At 35.9% G+C, this 21,759-nt stretch overlaps 2 protein-coding genes and 2 pseudogenes across 2 annotated transcripts; 2 read left to right on the top strand and 2 right to left on the bottom strand.

Annotated features, from left to right (window-relative positions):
* Window positions 1-550: 550 nt before the first annotated feature.
* LOC143628998 (F-box protein At5g07610-like) lies at window positions 551-1,213 on the bottom strand. Its single transcript, XM_077098406.1, has one exon. It carries the CDS (start codon window positions 1,211-1,213, stop codon window positions 551-553), a length of 663 nt encoding a protein of 220 aa, XP_076954521.1.
* Window positions 1,214-7,249: 6,036 nt separating this feature from the next.
* LOC143628996 (F-box protein At5g07610-like) overlaps window positions 7,250-21,759 on the top strand; it is an 82,197-nt pseudogene continuing 67,687 nt past the window's right edge.
* LOC143628983 (F-box protein At5g07610-like) lies at window positions 11,804-12,929 on the bottom strand (the record flags this gene model as incomplete). The annotated part of the gene is made up of 1 exon (XM_077098399.1): window positions 11,804-12,929. A coding segment is annotated over one exon (1,059 nt), but the record flags the coding sequence as incomplete, so codon positions are not given.
* On the top strand, window positions 18,733-19,603 carry LOC143628981 (amino acid transporter AVT3C pseudogene; annotated as a pseudogene).

Genomic DNA, 21,759 nt, shown 5'->3' with positions numbered 1-21,759 from the left:
GCTTGAATGATTAGTTGATTGCTATGGTTTCTGATTAACTAATTTATAACAAAACTTAAAACATCCCCACGATATTTGGAGCAAGTGCAATTACTGCACCAATGGCCATCGAAATACAAAGTATCTGTTAAGAGTCAAACAAGCAAGAGAACCATGAAGCCTTTCAGCTACCTGTTCATCATTTGGACATCCTTAAATGTCTATGAATTCTAGAACAAAGAACCAGACAGGACTAAATAAATTTTAAAACAAAGTTTTCAACAAACACAAAACAGTACTAATGTTTGTTCATACGCAACTAAAATATATGTTCATACGCTTTAGTTAAACAATAATCAACACACCATATATCCCCTGTTTTGACCCATTATCTCGTTGCCTCGCCAAGAACAACAAAACTTAAGCATTTCTATAATATATTCGCAGTTACTGCAGCAACGGCCATCACAATTCCAACAGGCGGGACCGTAATAAACCAAAACTTCACTAATATTTTAAAACATAATCCAACTCCTTAATTAGAAAAAACATAAACAACCCTAATTGTCTTCTAGAAAGAAGACAAGATTTCGATGTAACGATGGAACCTTAAGAGACCGAAGTAGTAGTTGTTTTCGTAACTATATAACTCCTTAAAACTTTTGTCGTGAACATTGTACCTTATCATCTTCAAAGGAGTGTCCAGCACCAAGAATGTATCTTCTTCTTCTTTACCTCTAACCACATCAATCACTTGAAAACTATAGCCGTATTGATCGACCATCTCCGGAAAACCACTCAAAAGCTTATCAAGCTGTACTCGGTACTTGGCAAACCACCCCGAATGATCCATCAGCATCTCGTAAACAATTAAACTAGTTTCTTCACGATTGGTTTTTGATATTAAATGCAGATGACCTCTCGATTCCCCATAATACATTGTCGATCTTTCATTAGACATCAACCCCTCCTGCACAGACAACGTTTGCAACTGTTCAACATCTAATTTGAAGTACAAGAGATCGCGAGAATCGGGAGTCCAATGAACAGCCCCATTCCAGTAAACTGGTTGGCAGAAGGGCGGGTTCTGAACTGAGAAAGATTCACCACAAATCTTCCATTGCCCGGTATCAGACGAGTAGATATGAATCTGAAACAAGTCTTCAGGCTCTAGAAGACGGATACCAACAACTTTGTAGTGCACACAAAGTGTTGGATGAAATGCCAGAGCCATATTCCAGACTTGTTTTGGGAGCGGTGGGACGATTGTCAGTTGTTTGGTGGTGGGATTGAAAACATAATATTCATAAGCACCATTGTGAACGGCATAACAAAGTAATAAGCCGTTACAAGATTGCTCGATTATGACATTGGAACGATTAAAGTAGAAACTGAGACGACGGAAAGGAGGAGGGCTTCGGTTTTCAACATCAAATGGAAAATATAAACCATCACGACTAAATAGGCCAACAGATTTAGAAAGGTTATTATTATTATTATCATCATCATACCGGTGGGTGAAATGAGTGTGACTCAAAAGCAATCGCCAACGTTTAGATACGGATTTGAAACGAAGGATGGAGGTAACAGGGAGCCGGATAATGATCTCGGTTAAAATGCCTTCATTGGAACCAATTACTGCTCCAGAGATGATCGGAATCCTCCATGGAATCCTCCAGATTGATGATCGGACTCCTTTTAGGGTTTCTCAGATTTGGGCTATTGAAGCTTAATTAGTAATTACGTAATGATTTGTTAACTTCTTTGCATTTATTTTATATTTTATTGAAAGGCCAAATTTTATTCAAGATGTAAAACTCTATATTATAATCGTACAGGTCTATATGAATCGTCCTTATTCCCTGGGATTGGCTTCTTTAGTGGAGGGCGATGAAGGCCTCCTTGCCGACAACGAAAGATGCACACTATTCCGGCTTTTACATCAAATCGATAATAACCACTACCTACATTCCATGAATTTGTGCACCACAAACAAGAGGTCACACGCCTAGGCCCTAAGTCAGCGTGTGACGGGTCTAGGGAATCTCGTAGGAAACGTGCTCTGATCTAAATGGCATATCTAATCTAATCTAACTAATATATTAAAACAATACATGTTTTACACATGTTCTTTAAATATGTTATCAACAAATGATGCCAACTAATCAATTTCCATTTATATATATTCCACGTAATTAACTAACTTTTTAATTACCACTGCTTCAATTTAATACATTTTTATGTTAAATCATGTGACAATTAATGCATTCATTAATATTTAATATTTATTAATAAACCAATTATGACTTTTTTAGAATTATATTATTTACAATTTCTAATTATCTCAAGTTAGTTATTACCTAAGAAATAATAACTAGTTTTCATATTTTGATCAATTTGCTGATTTTTTTTACTAGGGTATTACAAGTTTACGGGTCAAAAGTGTATAATCTAATATTAAAACAAAATGATTTTTCCACATGACATCATTCTAGGCTTCTACATAAGATGTTACGTAAATGTCATGTGAGCAGCTTCCTATTTTATAATCTCTTCTTCTAAACACAATATGGGACACGAACCCTATTAGTTATGTTATAACCCGTGACTCAATTTTTAATTTTTTAACCACTCGTGTATCACACGGGCTCTATCCTAGTGTGTGTAGAGAGAGAGAGAGGGGTGGGGGGAGAGAAAGGTTAGAATAAGAGGTGATTTTTTCTAAAAAAAAGTAAGAAGTGATATGGATGTGTATCATATACACATCCACCACCACAAACAATCGCCGGTGAACTCTTATTCTCTAGAACAAGAAAGTAACTGGTATGTGCTCTACGGTCTTCTGTTCTCCTACCTCTGTATTTGTTTCATTTTTTTGGAACTAATTGAGCCCTAATTTTACAGACCTCCGACGTCTTAAACTCGCCACCACAGTCGTGGTCGTGCACAGAAATGACATCTGAAACCCAGGTATGGATCTTTCTTGATTTAAACATTAAATTTTTTTGGTAGAAGGTTATATTTCAGGTTATATTACATTTTTTTGTGCTCTTTCTAATTTGGAGGTTATATTTCTGATTTTTAAGTTATGTCTTTTTATTTATTCAATTTCAGTTTTGAAACTCAATTTTACGTCTTGATTTCTGTGTGTATTTTATCAATCCTTTCATCAATAATATTTTTTGTTAACTTATTGCTCTATCGATTTATGTTATCAATTTTGTTAACTTAGTGTTCTACTGTTAATGTTATTAATTAGGCTTCAATTGAAGAATTCTCAATTTCTAGGGTTTTGTGTGTTGAATGGAGGATGGTAGATGGTGTAAGCTCGGATTTTTCAAGTAAGTGTATATGATAACGGGAGTGATAATATCGGTGACACTGTGTTTTTGTTCTTAAACACAACGTTTTTCTATTGGTATTAAGGATAAATTTAAATATTATTGATCTTCATATTTGTAGTCTAGATTAAATCATTTCAGTTAGAAAATTCTTTATTTAAAAGCCTTGTAATTAATAAAAACATGTTGTAATATATTTTGTTCATTAATGTTTGTTATGATGTTCAAGCTATAGTGTGTTTTAGTTTTTGGTGTTCTTGGTGTTGTGTTTTAAATTTGGATTAAAATCTGGTGTTTTTTTAAATTTTGATTATTTTGATTTAAAACACACTGTTATATATCTTGTGATGTTCTTGGTGTTGTGTTTTAAATTTGGATTAAAAAATGATAATTATAGATTGACAATGTTTCCATATATAATATAAAACACTAGACAATTATGCCCCAAAATGTTATAAAACAAGTATTAAAATAAAACACACATCCTACAAAATATACTTTCCATCTAGACCATCAGATTACCAAATCTAATGCATCAGATTGCTTCTTACACTATTTAGACATACTTCACTTCTTATTATAACTCCACCATATATATGTATATATGTATGTATATCAAATCTGGCACAAATGTTCTTTAAGGGCGGATTTGGTAAAGGAGATGCAGAAATAGTACTGCAGGATCCATTACATGTACAAGGCCTTTTGAACCTGTCACACCCTAACTTAGGGCTTAGAAGTGTGACTAATAATTAGTACATGTTTTGTAAATATATCATAGTAGATGGTTATTTTAGCGGAAGACTTTGTTTAAAATAAAACTCATTTATTTCAAAACTTCTCGGATAATTTAATATTCGAGTATTTTATTTATAATACCTGTTTAATCTGTTTACAATATTTGAATGATTAAAAACTGAGCTATCTCCAAAAGCGAGCATCTAACTCCATGAGTGACTCTAATTCCTTGCTATCTATACTATACTTGTTTCCTGAAATGTGAGGAAAACTACGTTAGCGATGTGCTAGTGAATCTTTGACTCTAAAAACATTTAATAAATCTTTATACCACTTGCCATACACACACAATTAAGGTTCTCCAGGAACTGATGCTCATTGAAGAACTTGGTTATGACTGCTAGTCTGCATCCACGTAGCCTTGCATGATAGGCTAGATATATATATGTTTGGATCTAGACACATGTATACTGGGTCTGAGTTGCTTTTATTTTCTATCTTGTAATATAGGGATCACGCAATCCCTTAAATCTTTATATGTTAGAGATCATGTAATCTCATATAAACATCTGACTGACTTGTTAAGATAAACAACCCATTTATCTTAATGACTGATTGTAAAAAGGTTTACCGTATTCACATGTTATTGTATATTCTGAATGATGCGATGATCATGTTTGAAAACCTTTATGAATGAATGATGTTCAACCTATAATATAATAGGTTTATTTAAATACTCAGATCGTCTCTTGATCCGGCTACAGACCCTTAGTCTGGTTTTAATAGCTTTAAACGTTGATTGATCATTTGTTTTAATAAAATATTTAGACTTGTAGTCTTTCTGTTTATTTACTAATCATGTGTTTGAGTTTCTTCATGAAGAAACATCTATGAAAGGATTCTTCTTCAAGAAGAAATGTCAATTGACTATAACCTTTGTATGTAAAATCTTATGTTTCTTAGTCATGAAGAAGTAATATTTTAGCTATAACCTTTGTATATTCAAAGCTTATGTAAACATAAATTTGATCAAGGTTTGGGCTATACTCCCAACTATGGTCTAAGCCATATAATATAATAATAAAATAATAACTTAAGCGTAGGGTATTCGGAGTTTAATGCTTAAGCTTGTACGAGCAGCACTTCTACTTTCTATCGCGAACTGGGGCTTAAACCGTCGGAACCTCGGGGCTTGGAACGCACTATGATGCTCGATACACAAAACAAGGCTATGTGTGTGCGAGTGAAGGTGTTTGGTGTGAGTGAGTGAACATGTCGTTAGCCCCTTTATATAAGCTGATTTCTCAGCCCATCGCGTAGCACGATGACTCAGCACATTCAAAAGATGCCACGTGTTGACACGCGGTGGGACACGCGTTACCTCTCCGTGGAGGTTACGTCACGTATCACGATGGACTCCTGGGTGGGTTCGTCGCGTATGACACCGCCCATATATTAGGTTGAGTGAAACCCATCACGCTATGCGACAGGCAAAAATTGACCCTGGAAAATACAGCTAAAAGGGTATCCCCTCCCGCCTGAGCAATGGCAATAATCAGATTCATTGATATTCTCTCCTGTTATAGTATTGTATAGTATAGTAGATGCTATCACACATTCACAATCATACTCAAGTCTATGGAATTGTTTGATCTTATAAGGGGATCTTTTCTTCTCTTCTCTTCTCTTATATTCTATAATTCGCAGAGGGCTATGCGGATCCTCATACATATATGAAATGGAATAAAGATGGACCAAGCTACTTATAGATGTAACCATAATTAACATCACTACGTAGCACATGCTAAGAGCTCTGCGATGCTTGCTAGAGGTTTGCAAGAATCCAGGCATCAGCTTCTGAGTTATACCCGATTCTAAAGCCTTGGCCGTTTTGAGGGGGGGATGGATATCATTGGGGGGGGGGGGGAATTTATACCAGAACTAGAGGTAGGTCATACTTTTCTTAGTATATAGTATTGTAGCTACGGGAAAAGTCCATTCAATTCTCTTGTTGGAAATGGAGTTTTGCTAATTCTCCTCGGAACTGGAAGATCATTGCGAGATCTTCGAACATATTATGGGTTTCCATGTAACTATGTTACCTTCGGCCAACACACAAGAGAGACTTTACCACCACCCCTATCACACTCGAATTATATGTCTACTTATCCTATTTTTGCCCCTGCTCGGTAGATGATAACATCACTGTTCCCATCCCTATTGCAAAACCGTACATGAGATTTTCATCTCATACGGCTCCTTAAAGATCACAAATAAATCTAAGGACCCGTTCATTATTTTTTTCTTGATATGTTTGTAGGATAGATAGTTATAAAATCAAATCCATTGTAGGGTCCCCATTAAAACAAGAGATCTTTCTCGATCAATCCCATTGCCCTCATCTTTTCGAGAATCAGAAAGATCCTTTTCTCATCAAGTTTGAATTTGTTCATTTGGAATCTGCTGTGCTGAGATGAGGCATCACTACAAGCAAGATCAAGCAAGATCAAGAGAAGCCGTCTTAATTTGGACTAGAGAAATGGAACCTGAGTCCGTAGGTGTAGGAATCAATCCACCCGTACAGATTTATATGAATCGAATGTGGATAAGTTTTATCAGATATTGACAGAGTTTGTTTATATACAAGTAGGCACAATTTAAAAAAAATTGTATAAATTGTTTATAAGATCATGTTTTTAATTAATTAAAACTTTTAATAAGAAAACACATAATTTGAGAAATGATATACCACATATTTTTTAAAAAATAACAAACAATTTATAAATAAAAATGCACATAGTTATAAAATAAAAAAGCAAATAGTTATAGAAACAAATTCTGATGATGTGTGAAAAAATTGTCACTATACGAGTCGTATAAGTGACAGACACATGGTGTCCGGATATATTGCCTAGCGTATCGTGTGCCAAAAAAATCCGATAACAAGTTGAAAACTAAAGTTACACCATGAGTCCCAAATGATGGGCATGCGATGAGCAAGTAGCTGAAAGTTTATTTTACATGTGTCTAAACAACTGTGATGGCCATTGCCAGGCCACTAAATTGGCCAACTTCGGGCTGGCCTTTCAAGTTAGGCCCATTAATCGTAAACCAGCTTAAATTAAAGCTCACTATCATATAGGATAGTAATCGAAACACCAAAACCCCAAATTATACAACGCTCCAAAAAAATGGTAAACACCAGATCCAAAACCAAGCAAATGATCGGCGATTCCTATAATCAATCTGGGAAACGAATCGGTTCCAACGAAGACCTTATATCTGAAATCCTTATCTGGCTTCATGTTACATCCATCCATCCTTCGTTTCAAATCCGTATCTAAACACTGGCGATTGCTTTTGACTCACAAACACTTCACCTACCGGTATGATAACAATAATAATAATAATAACCACCTTTCTCAATCTCCTGGTATTTTTGCTGGAAACAAATGATATTGAAAACCGAAGCCCTCCTCCTTTTCCTAGCCTCGATTTCTACTTTAATCGTTCCAATTTCATAATCGTGCAATCTTGTAACGGTTTATTACTTTGTTGTGCTCGTGAAATTTATGTTTTCAATCCCACCACCAAGCAATTGGCATTCATCCCACCAGTCCCCGGAGGCCATATTCGTTTTTGGCTCTGGCATTTCATCAAACACATTGCGTGCATTACAAAATTGTTTGTATTCGTGCTTTAGAGCCCCATGAGACCATGTTTCAGATTCAAGTCTACTCGTCTCATACCAGGAAATGGAAGATATGTGTTGAATCTTTCTCTGTACAGAACTCGCTCTTCAGCCCACCGGTTTACTGGAATGGGGCTGTTCATTGGGCCCCCGTTTATCGCGATTTCTTGTACTTCAAATTAGATGTTGAACAGCTACAAACGTTGCCTGTGCAGGAGTTGATGCCTAATGAAATATCGACAATGTATCTTGGGGAATCGAGAGGTCATCTACATTTAATATGCAGCCCGAATCATGAAGAAAATAGTTTAAAAGTGTATGAGATGTTGATGGATCATTCGGGGTGGTTTGTCAAGTATTGAGTACAGCTTGACGAGCTTAAGGATGCTTTCCCCGAGATGTATAATCGATACCACCGCTATAAATTTGAAGTCGCTGATGTGGTTAGACGTAAAGAAGAAGAAGATACATTCTTGGTGCTGGTAACTCCTTTGAAGATGATAAGGTACAATGTTCATGACAAAAGTTTTAACGACTTATGTAGTTACGAAAGAGGCTCCCTTAAATTCTCAAGTTTCCCTCGTTACATCGAAACCTTGTCTTCTTTCTAGAAGACAATTAGGGTTGTTTATGTTTTTCTAATTAAGGAGTTGGATTATGTTTTAAAATATTAGTTAAGTTTTGGTTCATTACGGTCCCGCCTGTTGGAATTCTGATGGCCGTTGGTGCAGTAATTTAAAGTTTTGTTATAAACCATGACAATCATTCAGGCATAACATGTTCTTGACCAAGTATGGGATAAATGCAAAGCAGGGGATATATTGTGTGTTGAATCTTGTTTATCTTAATGGCTCACTTACACCAGTAGTGACTAGTGGCAGTTCCAAAAATTCTCGACAACGCGTTACTTATATCTTTTTCCTTTAAAAAATTACTCTGGGAAACTGCTAGCTAGCATGTTATATCTTTACATCATTTCAGTTAAAGGCGTACTGGATATTGACTATTAACCTAAACATATAAATTTATCACTTGAAGAGAATAGAAATAGAAAACTATGGGCTTAGTCCAAAATTGCAATTGTCATTATTTTTAATAAAAGGTAGCCATGCAATCAATTTGGAGCCTCTTTGCAAATCCCGTATAGAGAAACTAAAGGAGAATGAAAAAATATTTTGTTTCAAGATTATTTGCTTGCAAATCTTGATTAAAGTGAACTAGGTTTCTCACTAACCTAACTGTTGAAGCAAGAATACGGCATATATCAGTTCCTGACTAATGATTCTTGGTACATGTACTATTCGGGACGGTATCCCTTCTCATGTCCTCCAGTCTGGCATGATTTTTGTCCACCGAACATGATGGTGGTACTAAACACGACACGACAACTAATCGTGTTATTTTTTTCCAAACACGAACACGAACCTGTTTAATAACAGGTTAACCTGCTAGATCTGTTTAAACATACAATGAATAATACATGTCTAATGAAACAAAAGTTTTCAAAAAACAAGCATAAAAGTCTTAATTAATAAATAATTCATAACATATCTGAAACAAAAAATCACAATCCTTAACACATATGAAACAAAAACAAAAATCGATAACATACTTGAAACAAAAAATCATAGAATCAAATCATAACATCCATTAAAAATATAATAGCGGGTTCGTTCAACGACATTAAGTTAGTATTCAACCAGATTCATGTTTTCTTATTTGACTTGGAGGGCAATTCCAAAGGCGAATTTTCTAGCTTGGAGGGCAGTTACGAGAAAAATCCCGGCTAAAGTTGTGTTTGATGGTCGATCATGGTGTGGACGAAGATAAAAGTTATAGTAAACTTCAATTCTTTACATTCGGGAGTTTGAAGCCGGTTAGAATAATGATGTGGGTTGAGTGTAATATTAGTGATAATGCGGTGTAGCCTTTTTTGTGTTTTGTTTTAGTTTTGTTGTGTACGGTTTGCTTGTGTACTTTCTCAGCTTCTTCTTGGATTTCTATTCTTTTAATAGAATGGGCTCTTAAGAAAAAATAAAATTAAAAAAAAAAAAACAAAAACAAAAACAAACATACATAAAATATTCACGTTCCATCCATCAACGTCTCCTATTTCTTTAAATTAAAAGAAAATTATACCAAAAACTCATTACCTTTCATCCATCATTTCTCTATCTCACCCCTATATCTTGCGAAATTGCTACAGTAGTCTTTTAAATATGAAAAGCTATTGTTCGTCATTTATCAAATTATTGCGAGCGTAAAAATAAAAGGAATATAATAAAATAAGTATTTGTGGGTAAAATAAAGATGAAAATGGTGGATGAGATGTGAAATGTTTCTTAAATAAGAGGTAAATTTTAAGAAGTGATTTTTTGTTAAATTATAGGGTAAATAATGATAGAGGGTTCCGAATGCTATTACATTGCTTATCAATCCCCACCTATCGTTTCAAAATATATTATATCGATACAAAGACGTCAACTAATTCCAATGAAGTTACCAAGGAAAAAACAATAAGATTTCGAACATGCGTCATATGCACGTCTTCCGGGAGGCCGGGCCCGTCAAAACCACCGGTCCATATAAACATAAAGTAATGTTAAATAGGTATTACGTGAGTACTGTGACTTGACAACCAACCAAGTGAGAAATGACCATTGAATGATGGTTTAAGTCTAAGGCTCTAAGCAAAGTAGTGATATGACTGGAATTGAGTGTTTCCATGGAGTACAACTTGAACCCAAGTACTGTTACTCGTTTTGGTTGATCGTACACGTTTTATAAAATGATAATTTATGTTTTCATCCACGGTTATATTATTATTGGAATGGTAATCCGTTCCCCTCAGTGCATCTGTATGTTATTCATATATCATAGCTGTAGCATGAACAATTAGGGGTGTAAACGATCCAAACAAATTAGGAAATACTTGAGAATAGTTTGCTAAAAAGCTCGAATCAAGTAAGAGCTTAATATAAAATTGTTTAATAAATAATCTTGAGCCAAGCTTCACTTATTTTATTTTGTATATATTTTTTTAATATATTAAATAATAAGTCATACTATATACAAATTAATGATAAATATAACTAAAATAACATATACTATTTATAACAAAAGTTACAGTTATAAATATATAAAAACATAACTACAAAAACAAATTTATAAAGTGAAATAAATAATAACTAGAGGTTAAAAACTACTCCCCAGTCAAGTTGCCATTCATATCTACAACATGGATCATGTCTTTGCGTTGGTTCACTGCACGATATATGTATAGCTCATGTCATAATCTTGGAAGTTCAAACTTCGGAACTTACATAATTTTGGTTTAGTTAAGGAGCAGGGATGGGCAAATTCGGTATGCCAAAGTTTTGAGTTTCAGGACCGGGATCGGTACCGGTATTTTCCGAATTTTTTACCTTTGGTACCAGTACCGAACCGAATATTTTGGTACCGGTACCAAAAATTTGCGATTTTCAGGACCGGGACCGGTAGGTACCGATCTCATCCCTATTAAGGAGTAAGGAAAGGTAACAAGAATCGACACACAATATATCCCCGTTTTGACCCATAATCCCGTTACCACGCCAAGACCATGAAATGCTTGAATGATTACTAGGGTAGTGGTTTCTGATCAACTCCCGTATAACAAAACTTAAACATTGCCGTTATATATGGATTAAGTTTAGTTACTGCATTGATGGCCATCACAGTTGTTTAGAACTTCAGATTAGATTGTAAACAAAGGATATGTTGCTTGGCTTTTTACTTTTAAGAGTCAAACATGAAATAGACTCAAAAAAAGCCTTTCAACCTCTTGCTCATCATATGGGCATTCTTAATAGTCTACGAATTCTAGAACAGAAAACTAATCAATTTGGTTATTAAAAGGTGCATATTGTTGTGTAAAAACCATAATTAGATAACAGGTTCTAATAATCAATCCCAGTACACCTTCCTACAGCCGGAACAAGGCACACAAACAAAAATCAAACGCAATCCAATTAAGCCAAAATATAAATCACACAGATAAATTCACATGCCTGATGCAATATATTTTAAAACACACATTCAAACAACTTAATAACGAAAAATTAAACAAACACAATTGCCTTTTAGAAAGAAGACAGGGCTTCAATGTAACGATGACAACTTGAGGTTTCTGCATAAAACTCGTGTCTTGAGGTATCATCATAAAAGTCATTGTCGGTTAGACTATATATCGGATTAAAACTCTTGTCATGAACATTGTACCTCGTCACCCTCCCGGGAGTTACCAGCACCAAGAATGTTTCATTTTCTTCTTTACCTCTAACCACATCAACAACTCTCGAATCATAATCGAACATCTCTGGGAAATCCGGAAGCTCATTAAACTTTACTCGATACTTGACAAACCACCCCGACCGGTCCCTCAACATCTCGTACACATTCACGTTCGATATCCTGTCTTCGCGATTGGTTTCCGATATTAAATGTAGATGACCTCCCGATTCCCCAAAATACATTGTCGATAACTCAGCAGACACCAGCTCCTCGGGCACAGGCAACATTTGCAACTCTTCAACATCTAATTTGAAGTTGAAGAAATTGTTATCTAGATAATAGGGAGCCCAATGAACGGCTCCATTCCAGTAAACCGGGTGGTGGAACTCGGATATATGCGCAGAGAAATATTCAATACAAATCTTCCATTTCCCAGTATCGGACGAGTAGACATGAATTTGGAGCAACCTTGCGGAGGGATCTAAAGCAATAACAGAAACAAGTTTGTAGTGCACACACTCTGTTTGATGAAATGCCATAGCCATAGACAAGACATATTTTGGGACCGATGGGATGAATGCCAATTGCTTGGTGGTGGGATTGAAGACATAATATTCAAGATCACCATTGTGAAAGGTACGAAAAAGTAATAAACCGTTACAAGATTGCTCGATTGTGACATCGGAACGAGTAAAGTAGAAATCGAGGGTATTATTACGGAAAGGATGAGGGCTACGGTTTTCAACATCATACGGAACATACCTATTTTGAGAAAAAAAACCAACAGATTTGGAAAGGTTATTATTATCATAGCGGTGGGTGAAGTGTGTGTGAGTCAAAAGCAACCGCCAGTGTTTACATACGGATTTGAAACGGAGGATGGAGGTAACAGGAAGACGTAGAGATGTTCAACGAAACCGGTTCCTGGAACCGAACCAGTTGACCCGAACCGGACCCGAACCGGTTTCTACCCGTTTTTTTGTAGGAACCGGACCCTATCTGATTCAACCCGATGATCCGTGACCGGTTCTTGCATTTCTGAGTGGGGGCGGGTAGGAACGGGAACCGAACCGGAACCGGTTCTGGAACCGAACCATCCGGAACCGGTTCCTAACCGTTTTTTTTGGCTGTTTTTTGACCGTTAGGGTCAAAAATAGCCGTTTTTTGACCGGTTACGGTACAGGAACCGGTAAGAACCGGTTAGATAGGTTAGGTGTCCGAGGGTGGGAGAACCGGTTCGGTTCCCTAACCGGTTCGAGCCTGGAACCGGTTTAAAAGGGGGTTTTGAATATAGGAACCGGTTAGGAACCGGTTCCGGTTCCTAGTCCCAAACCGTTTTGAACATCTCTAGGAAGACGGATAAGGATTTCGGTTAAAAGGTCTTCGTTGGAGCCGATTAGTGCTGCCGATTCATGATGATCGGAATCCTCCATGGAATCCAGCAAGAAAAGAAGCAGGTTTGGGGTTTATATGTATTTAAGGGGTGCGTGTGTTTGAATTTAGCAGCGTATGTATGAGGAGATTAACATTAGGGTTTCCATGTCGGCATAAAGTAATTAGTAAAGTTGAAAGCTTAGGCCAAAGTTAAAGTTGAAAGTTGAGACACCATAGTTTTTTAATGATAGCTTCTTTGGGGGTGGGGGTGGGGGTGGGGGTGGGGGTGGGGTGGGGTTGAAAAAGGTCCTGGTCGGAATTAGTTAGGGTCAGAATGGGTTAACTAAAAAAATGGGTTGTTTTGGATCGGTTCAGAACGGGTTAGCCTCAACAGGTTCGGTTCAGAAAGGGTCCGGGTCGGAATGCGTCGAGGCCAGAACGAGTGGGTTTCGAATCGTTTTTTTTAGAATGAGGACAACGAAGGAAACGTTTTTGTTTTTTACATTTTTCGTTTTTGATTTATATTTTGAGTTATGATTTTTTTTATTAATTTTTTGAATTTTTTTTGAGGGGTTTTTATTAACATCAAAACCCTCCTAAAAAATTCAAAAATATTAATAAAAAAAATCATAACTCAAAATATAAATCAAAAACAAAAAAAAGTAAAATAACAAAAAAGTTTCATCCGTTGTCCTCCTTCCCAAAAAAACAAAAAAAAAACGAGAGGAATGGACTGAAACTGAAAAGTTGACGAAAACGAAACAGAAAACCAAAGGTCCAAAACTGAACAATTGATCGAAACCGAAAAATCGATCAAACAAGACTAAAAAGCTGAAACCGAACAGAAATGAACCCGAAAAAACCGACCAAAACGAAACAAAAAAACCGAAAACGAATCCGAATCCGACCAAAAACAAACAAAAGAAACCGAAACCCAACCCGTCCAGTGCTTCGTACCAAAAAGAAACAAAGGAAACCGAAACCCAACCCGTCAAGTGCGAAAACTCGTGTCGGCTCGAAACCTAATCCGAGTCAAAACCTAAACCGAACTCATTCAAATCCAAAACCCGTTCAACCCAAGCCTGCCACTTTTCCTTAAGACATTAACCCACATCAACCCATTTCTTTAAATTTGTCGACCAATTTTGACCCAAAATACCTATTTCTTTAAATTTAGCCAGTTAATTTGTACTGTCATGATTGAAGAAGCACGGATCTAATCCAGTGAGGATTGGATCTATGTTTCCATCAAGTATGAACTACAACACGAACTAACGAGTCATATGTAATCAGATCTTCAACTAATTCCTGTAAAATAGACACCGTGAGTCTTGTCACGGGAAGGACAAGAAGGGGGTCTTTCCGTAACCATCCTCCGGCATGAGAATAAGTACAGTTCTTTGGTAAGGAGATAATGTACAAAGTGATTGATGTAATCTGTGAATGGGTACCTCATGATGGTGATGGATGTATTTATAGCCGGGGAAGGGGGGAAGGTAATTGGTGGAGTTGTCACTGTCTAGATATTCTTTTCTACCTGAATGGACATGTGTCGCGCCTTGATAGGGTGTGACAGCCTGGCCATGTGCATTGTTGTTATCAGGTATCCAGCTACCCTTTTTCATTGGCTAACGTCCTTATCATGGAATGTTATAGAGATCTTCTAGAACTATATTGTTACAACGGCTCTCCCTCGCCACGTAGGAACTCTTTATTGATTCTTCCTCGTGTGGGGCTCTTCGTGGTCCGTGGATCTCTACCGCGGGTATCATTAATGACCCGTGGTGTTTATTGGTGATCCGCGGATCTCTTTCTTGGTCTTGCGGGTCACTTTTACTACCTTGCCTCTATAAAGATCTTTTGGAATATGGTGGAGTGGTAGGAAGTCTGATTTTTCAATGGAGACCAAAGTTTAATCCAATCACAGCCCCCGACCCCTATACCCCGGGAGGGGAGCCGTGAACTTTGAATGGTGGTATCGGTGTTAATTAAAATACTTTGCAGCGGAATATTTCATCAGAACCGTAGTTAGAAAAAATTGATCAGAGTTATAAAAACACCATAATTCTTATTTCATAAATTGGGATAAAACCCATTTTTATACAAACATAAGTTTTATAGGTATAAACTCTAATTTACAAAACACGTTTCTTTATCTGGTGACAAGCCACTTATTTAAGCTGGAAGCCTGCAGGCATCATTCCTTTGTCTCTAACAAGTCACCTGAAACATGTTTAAAAATATTTGATCAGCAGGAAATACTGGTGAGCACATTCATTTGTAAATGATACATTTTACAGTTACAGCATTAAGATATTTTTACATCTGCCTGCTGTAACAACTCGGGTTTTTCCGCATACCACTTATATCTATAACCCGACCCGTCCTAGTATTGGAAAATTTTAACGATGAAAGTATCACGTTAGCGAGAAATATTTATACGATTTATATTTATTTAAAATATATTTAACTTTCAAAAGTGTACGTTTTTAACCCGAATATAAACTTTAATCCACTATTGTTCCCATCTCAAAGCTTCAGGGACTAAAAATGCAATATTTACACAATCTTTTATAACCCAATTAACCCAAACCCGTAACCCATGGATAAAGACCCATTAACCCAACTCCGTGACCCGTTTTGATTACTTGAGCCTCAAATACCGATTTAAACTTGGAATTGAATCTTGGTTTTGATTGTTCTTACCATATCCGGCCTAACTGTATTAGTTAATTAAGAAACAAGATTCTTTATAACACGAATTTATTTATATTATGAACCGACTAACCCTAAAATCGATTATATATTCTAGGCTTGATAATAATTCAATTAATCCCGTCTACACAATTCTCATACCATCTCAATCAAAAGCCCTGTGGTTAATTGGATTATAATTGGCCGTTCATACCTCGTTCGTCATCCTTTTCTTGCCGGTGATGTGAGATCACAATTTACTCGTGATTCATCAACGATTTAGGTAATAAGTTATACGTTTTAATTCGTCTCAGCATGCTTTACGAAAACCCTAAACCAATTTAAACAAACGTTACATGGATTAATCGATTGCTGATCTAGGGTTTTTAATTGATCTTAATCAATTTCTGTATAAAAACTTCCGTTTACAAACTTAACTCAGCTGCCGCCCTAGCCCAGTTGTCTAGGGTGTGGGTGCTCGTGTCTGGTCTGGCTCTAGGTTGCGGGTTCGAGACCCAGCAACCTCTTTTTGTCGTTTTTATTTTACTTCCATTGTTTAAACATGTTTTTAATTATTTATATATATATTATAATTAATAATAAATATTAATTAAACAATATTTTCTTTAAAACCGACATTTATAAAAGTTAAACTTTTCATGTCAAATAATCTCGTTATTAGTTTTCGTATATGTATATATATATATATATAAATATATATATATCTTATTATTAATAATGAACCAATATTATTTTATTAAAACCCGACATTTAAGATTGATGTTTCTCGTTGCAAAAGACGTTTTTATAGATTTGCTCATATTTACTAGATATGTATTATTTGTTTTAAACAAAGTTATAATAAACATATTAAATACGTTAATATATTTTTATCATCAAGTTTCGTTAACGATTTTAGGATATAAATTTTATTATTATATATTTAAAACAATTATTATTATAATGGCTCTCAACTTATATTTATTCAAATTAATTATTTGTAAGTTCGATTATTCGTTAAACAATGATTTTTATAATTAAATAATAACAATAGTTCGTAGTGATTAATCGTTCAATCCATAAAATATTAAACATAATTGTAACTCAAATCATATCGAATCCTAAATCCTTTATACGTATTATATCATTTATAATTCACTTATATCATTATTTAATTAGGATTCTTGTCGGTAATTCTCGAAGAGTGTGATTATTGTTTCTTGTCGTGTTCATTCCCGTTTGGCTTAATCGATCAGGTGAGTTTGATCATTCCCCTTTTTATACACTGTTTTCTAACGTTTTGGGGACATATGCGTACTTACTCATATTTTCTATTCTATATATATACTCAAAATCACAAACATAATTATTGTGTGAGTATCAATTGAATGCTATTTGCTAATTGCTACATATTTAATTGTTTACTTGATAACGTTTTGGAGAGGTCCAACATATCCCCTTTTGCATAGAGTTCTCATTAGTATGATCATACGACCGTCTTAGTAACCGGAGCCCGATTCGCTTGGTGAAGGTAAACCGACAATTTAGTCATTGTAATCAATGCCCGATTCAACAATAGCATATATTATTTAGCAAAACGTGAAATTTATCATAAAAGAATGCATTAGACGAGATGAATGAGTGTTGTAGCATGCGGATTAATACTTGTATAGATTGAAGAAGCATGCTCACCACATATTGGCTAAAATACTATATTATTTAAGTTTTTGAATTGAAGATACATTCTCCGCATGCTTTATGGTCATTAATACATTGAGATGTGATAATCCAATATTAATTGGAGTCTTGAGAACAACCGAACAAGAATACATAAGGTTACTGTGCTACTTCAACGCTAAACTACCTTATAAAATTAGGGATACATGCATCAATGCATTATACTTCGGGTTATTCGGGTCAACATAAATCTAGGTATTTAAACCCAAATACCGACCCGAATATTTTATCTCGGGTTCGGGTTAGGAGTTTAATCGGTTCGGGTGAATTCGGGTTGGGTTATTTGGGTCTCGGGTCGCTTCGGTTCTGGTTTGTTCTTCGGGTACGGTTAAAAAACACACCCCTAGTGCCAAGCATGTGAGGGCAAAAGGGTAATTTTCAATCTTTATTATTATTATTATTATTATTATTATTATTATTATTATAAAGTTAATACTATATTTGAATCCCCCACTTGTGGTCTAGTGGTAGGAGGCTTAGGTTCTCCAATGGAGACTCAAGTTCGAATCCCACTTGTGTCATATTTGGGTGGATAGTGGCAATGATGGATTTGAGCTAGGCCTTGTGTAAAGGTTGTCAGTTTGAATCTTGAGCCCACCCGGGTTTTCATCCCACCGTGTGTTACGCCAGAGAGTTCTACTCTTGTGGTGGCACAACGGCTGTCAAGTGACAGTCGGCGGTATGGTTTCCCGGGGGAACGCCCAAGCCAAACTCTGAAGCCAGTGTGGGCCCGGTTAAGACAACATAGTCTGACCAGAGTGGGGCATTGGGGCTCTCCAAATTTGAAGGGTGCGGTAGCCTAAATACAAGAAAGTCGCCGTTCTGACAAAAACAAAAGATTGTGAATCATTCTCATCCTCTTCGTTCAACTTCCAAAATTCACTGGGTTTTGATTAACACAACCACAATTCAGAAGCACCTTCATCATCACACACACCACCCCTCATCTTCGTTCAAACTCCACTCAATCCTCCCAATTCAAAACCTTCGTCAACGTCTTTATCGCCGCCATCGGTGCCGGTGTCCTCGGCTTCCCCTACACCTTCAAACATGTCGGATACCTCACCAATACAGTATGATGCTCGTTAAAACATGACACAAACTTGAATCCATCAAAGGATTCTCCAAAATCTACTCTTTTGGTGATTTAGGATTTGTCGTCGCCGGTCCGGTCGGGCGATCAATTAGGGTGTTTTTCGTTTCAATTAGGGTTGAATTTAACCCCAATTTCATATTGGGGATTTTAGCAAAAGCGTTTTTATATTTGGGCGTGTTTTCTGTTTCAATTACGGTTGAATTCAATTCCAACATAGGCACATTTAACTCCTTTAAGTGTATTTGCTGATAGAGTAGACATTGGGGCCATGGGTATACTTATCAGGGGAGAAGCCATTATTTAACTAAATTCTAGTCCGGTTTTACAAGCGTTAGCGGGCTTTAGGTCTTCTTTTACAGGATTGGTGTGGCGGTGTACGCTTTTGAAGGGAGAATCGGAGACCGAAAACAAGGATAAATTTGGTGAAGTGTTGGGTACAACTATAGCTTTCATTGTTTAATTTTTGCGTCTTTCGGTATATTGCTTTGCGTTTGGTGATGAGACAAGATATTAGATATTATTACTACTAATTTATGCAAGGGTGGCTGACCAGTGTGGTCTAGTTGGGTCTTTGCATGAATCTTTTTTTCACTTTTCCACTAATAATGAACCATATTTGAGAGGATGTTTTGTGAAGGGAGGTTTAGTTTGGTGGTCAGAGTGTTGGTGACAGTAGTGTAAGCGGCAGTTGCAGGTAGTGGTAATGCTGGTCGGAGTAGTGGTGGGTTAGGGTTAAAGATTGTTTGATGAAGTAGATGATTTGAAGATGATGAGAATGATGGGGACCACATTATCTAAAATATAATATTAATTTTTTATATAATAATTACCTTTTTGCTCTCACATATTTGGCACATGCCACGGATATTGGATGACCATTATTGTAAAGGACAAAAATTAAGTAAAACATGCAAATAAAGGATAACGAGTGAAACTCATTTTTGAAAAGGACCCAATCCATAATTTTGCATATTCAAAAGGACAAAATTTGTAATTTTCTATATTAGATTATATAGTTTGTTGACCACGGTGAGTCAAACCGTATATTTAATAGATATTCAATATTTAGTATGTTTGCTCGCCACTTTTAACTTTTAAGGTTTCCTAGTGATGAGGAAATGGCCGAGCCAAAGTTCCTTCGTAGCTAAGTTAGTTACTTTACTTACTTTGATTTGACTTTTGTTCAAAGTTTTTAGGTTTGTTATTTCTTAATCGTACTAAATTATAAATTTCTTCGGATAAAGTATTTTATTTACTCTGTTTCTTAAATGAGCATTCACACAATCACACTCGCATCTTCATGTTTTAACTAAACAACTATGAAGTAGAGAGGCAGAATGTTCGCCTAAATGTTACCAGAGAAGCAAAACAAACAAATCAGGAGTCGAGAAGAGAGAATAATATGAGTCGGATAACACGTGTACGGTGGAGAGTGAACATTTTCATGAATAGTGAAAAGTGTGAGGTAACCAAATGTTACTTTTTGATATATATATATAATAGGTTAAAAATTCACTCTATTTCATACCCCATCCCGATACCCGACCCCAAAAATTTATGCGAAATCATACTCATCCGCAATTGCACTATTTATCCCTGATATTTATTTTTTATTATTCTTTGTGTGTAGGTCCAAGTCAAAGAAAGCGAAACCATAATTAAAAACGGGGGCAAAACTTTAATTGAATAAAGATATACATATAACTATGAGATGTAACATCCCTTTAGAAAATTAGAAATAAATTTAGAAAATAACAGATGAAGTCTCTTTTTAAGAACTCACCCAAGTTTGCCTTTACAACGGATGGAGACGTGGACAAGCATGAACATCACTAAAAAAGCAAACTCAGTCAAATTTTCAATCATCCACATCACTAAAAAAGCAAACCCAACCAAATTTTCAAGCATGGACATCGCTAAAAAACGGATGGAGACGTGGATGATCATGTGAAAAAGGTGGATGGACGCCCCATTGGAGGGTTGTCTTTTGGATTGCGAGGTATTTGTCCATAATTCCGGATAGAAAGGGGAGGAGGGGGTTGGCCCTCAACACACATTTGATCGAATGAGAAAGAAAAGGCCCATTTGAATGTGTATTTTTGTAATTAGATGTTGAACAGTTGCAAATGTTACCAGTGCCGAAGGGGATGGTGTGTAATAAAATATTGACAATGTATGTTGGGGGAATCGAGAGGTCATCTACATTTAATATTACACATGAATCGTGAAGAAGATATTTTGCTTGTAGATATGTACAAGATGTTTAGGGATCACTAGGGGTGATTTGTCAAGTATCGATTTACAGCTTGATGTGCTGTTAAGTGTCTTCCCGTGCTTGAAGTTTCAATATCAGAGCCTGAATGATTTCGGGAACTTTCTATATCCATACCATTGTGTTTTTCAAGTCGATGTTATTAGAGGTGAAAAAGAAGAAGAAACGTTTTTGGGATTGTTTACTCCTATAAAGTGAATAAGGTACAATGTTCACGACAAAAGTTTAAAGGGGTTATATGTAGACAAAAAACGACTACTGCGAGTATGAAGTCCCAAGTGTTCATTGTTACATCGAAACCTTATCTTCTTTCTAGAAGACAAGCAGGGTTGTTTATGTTTTTTCTATTAAGGTTTGGATTGTGTTTTAAAATATTAGTGAAGTTATCAAGGTGCTATTAACAACAACAGACGTATGGCACTATGGCCTATTAGTCTATCACAACAACTAGTTTAGTCTAGTTTCAAATGTTTCAACTAAAAGGGTGTGGGTTTTAATCTTACTTAAAATATAGTGTAAAAAAGTATTGGCCGTTAAAAAAAATAATAAATGAATAAAATAAAGA

Source organism: Bidens hawaiensis, unplaced genomic scaffold (genome assembly GCF_021521415.1).
Source record: "Bidens hawaiensis isolate Kalapana, Puna unplaced genomic scaffold, B.hawaiensis_p1.1 tig00005142_1, whole genome shotgun sequence".
NCBI lineage: Eukaryota > Viridiplantae > Streptophyta > Magnoliopsida > Asterales > Asteraceae > Bidens > Bidens hawaiensis.
The sequence above is the reverse complement of the archived record's forward strand: the minus strand, read 5'-3'. Positions and strand labels throughout refer to the sequence as shown.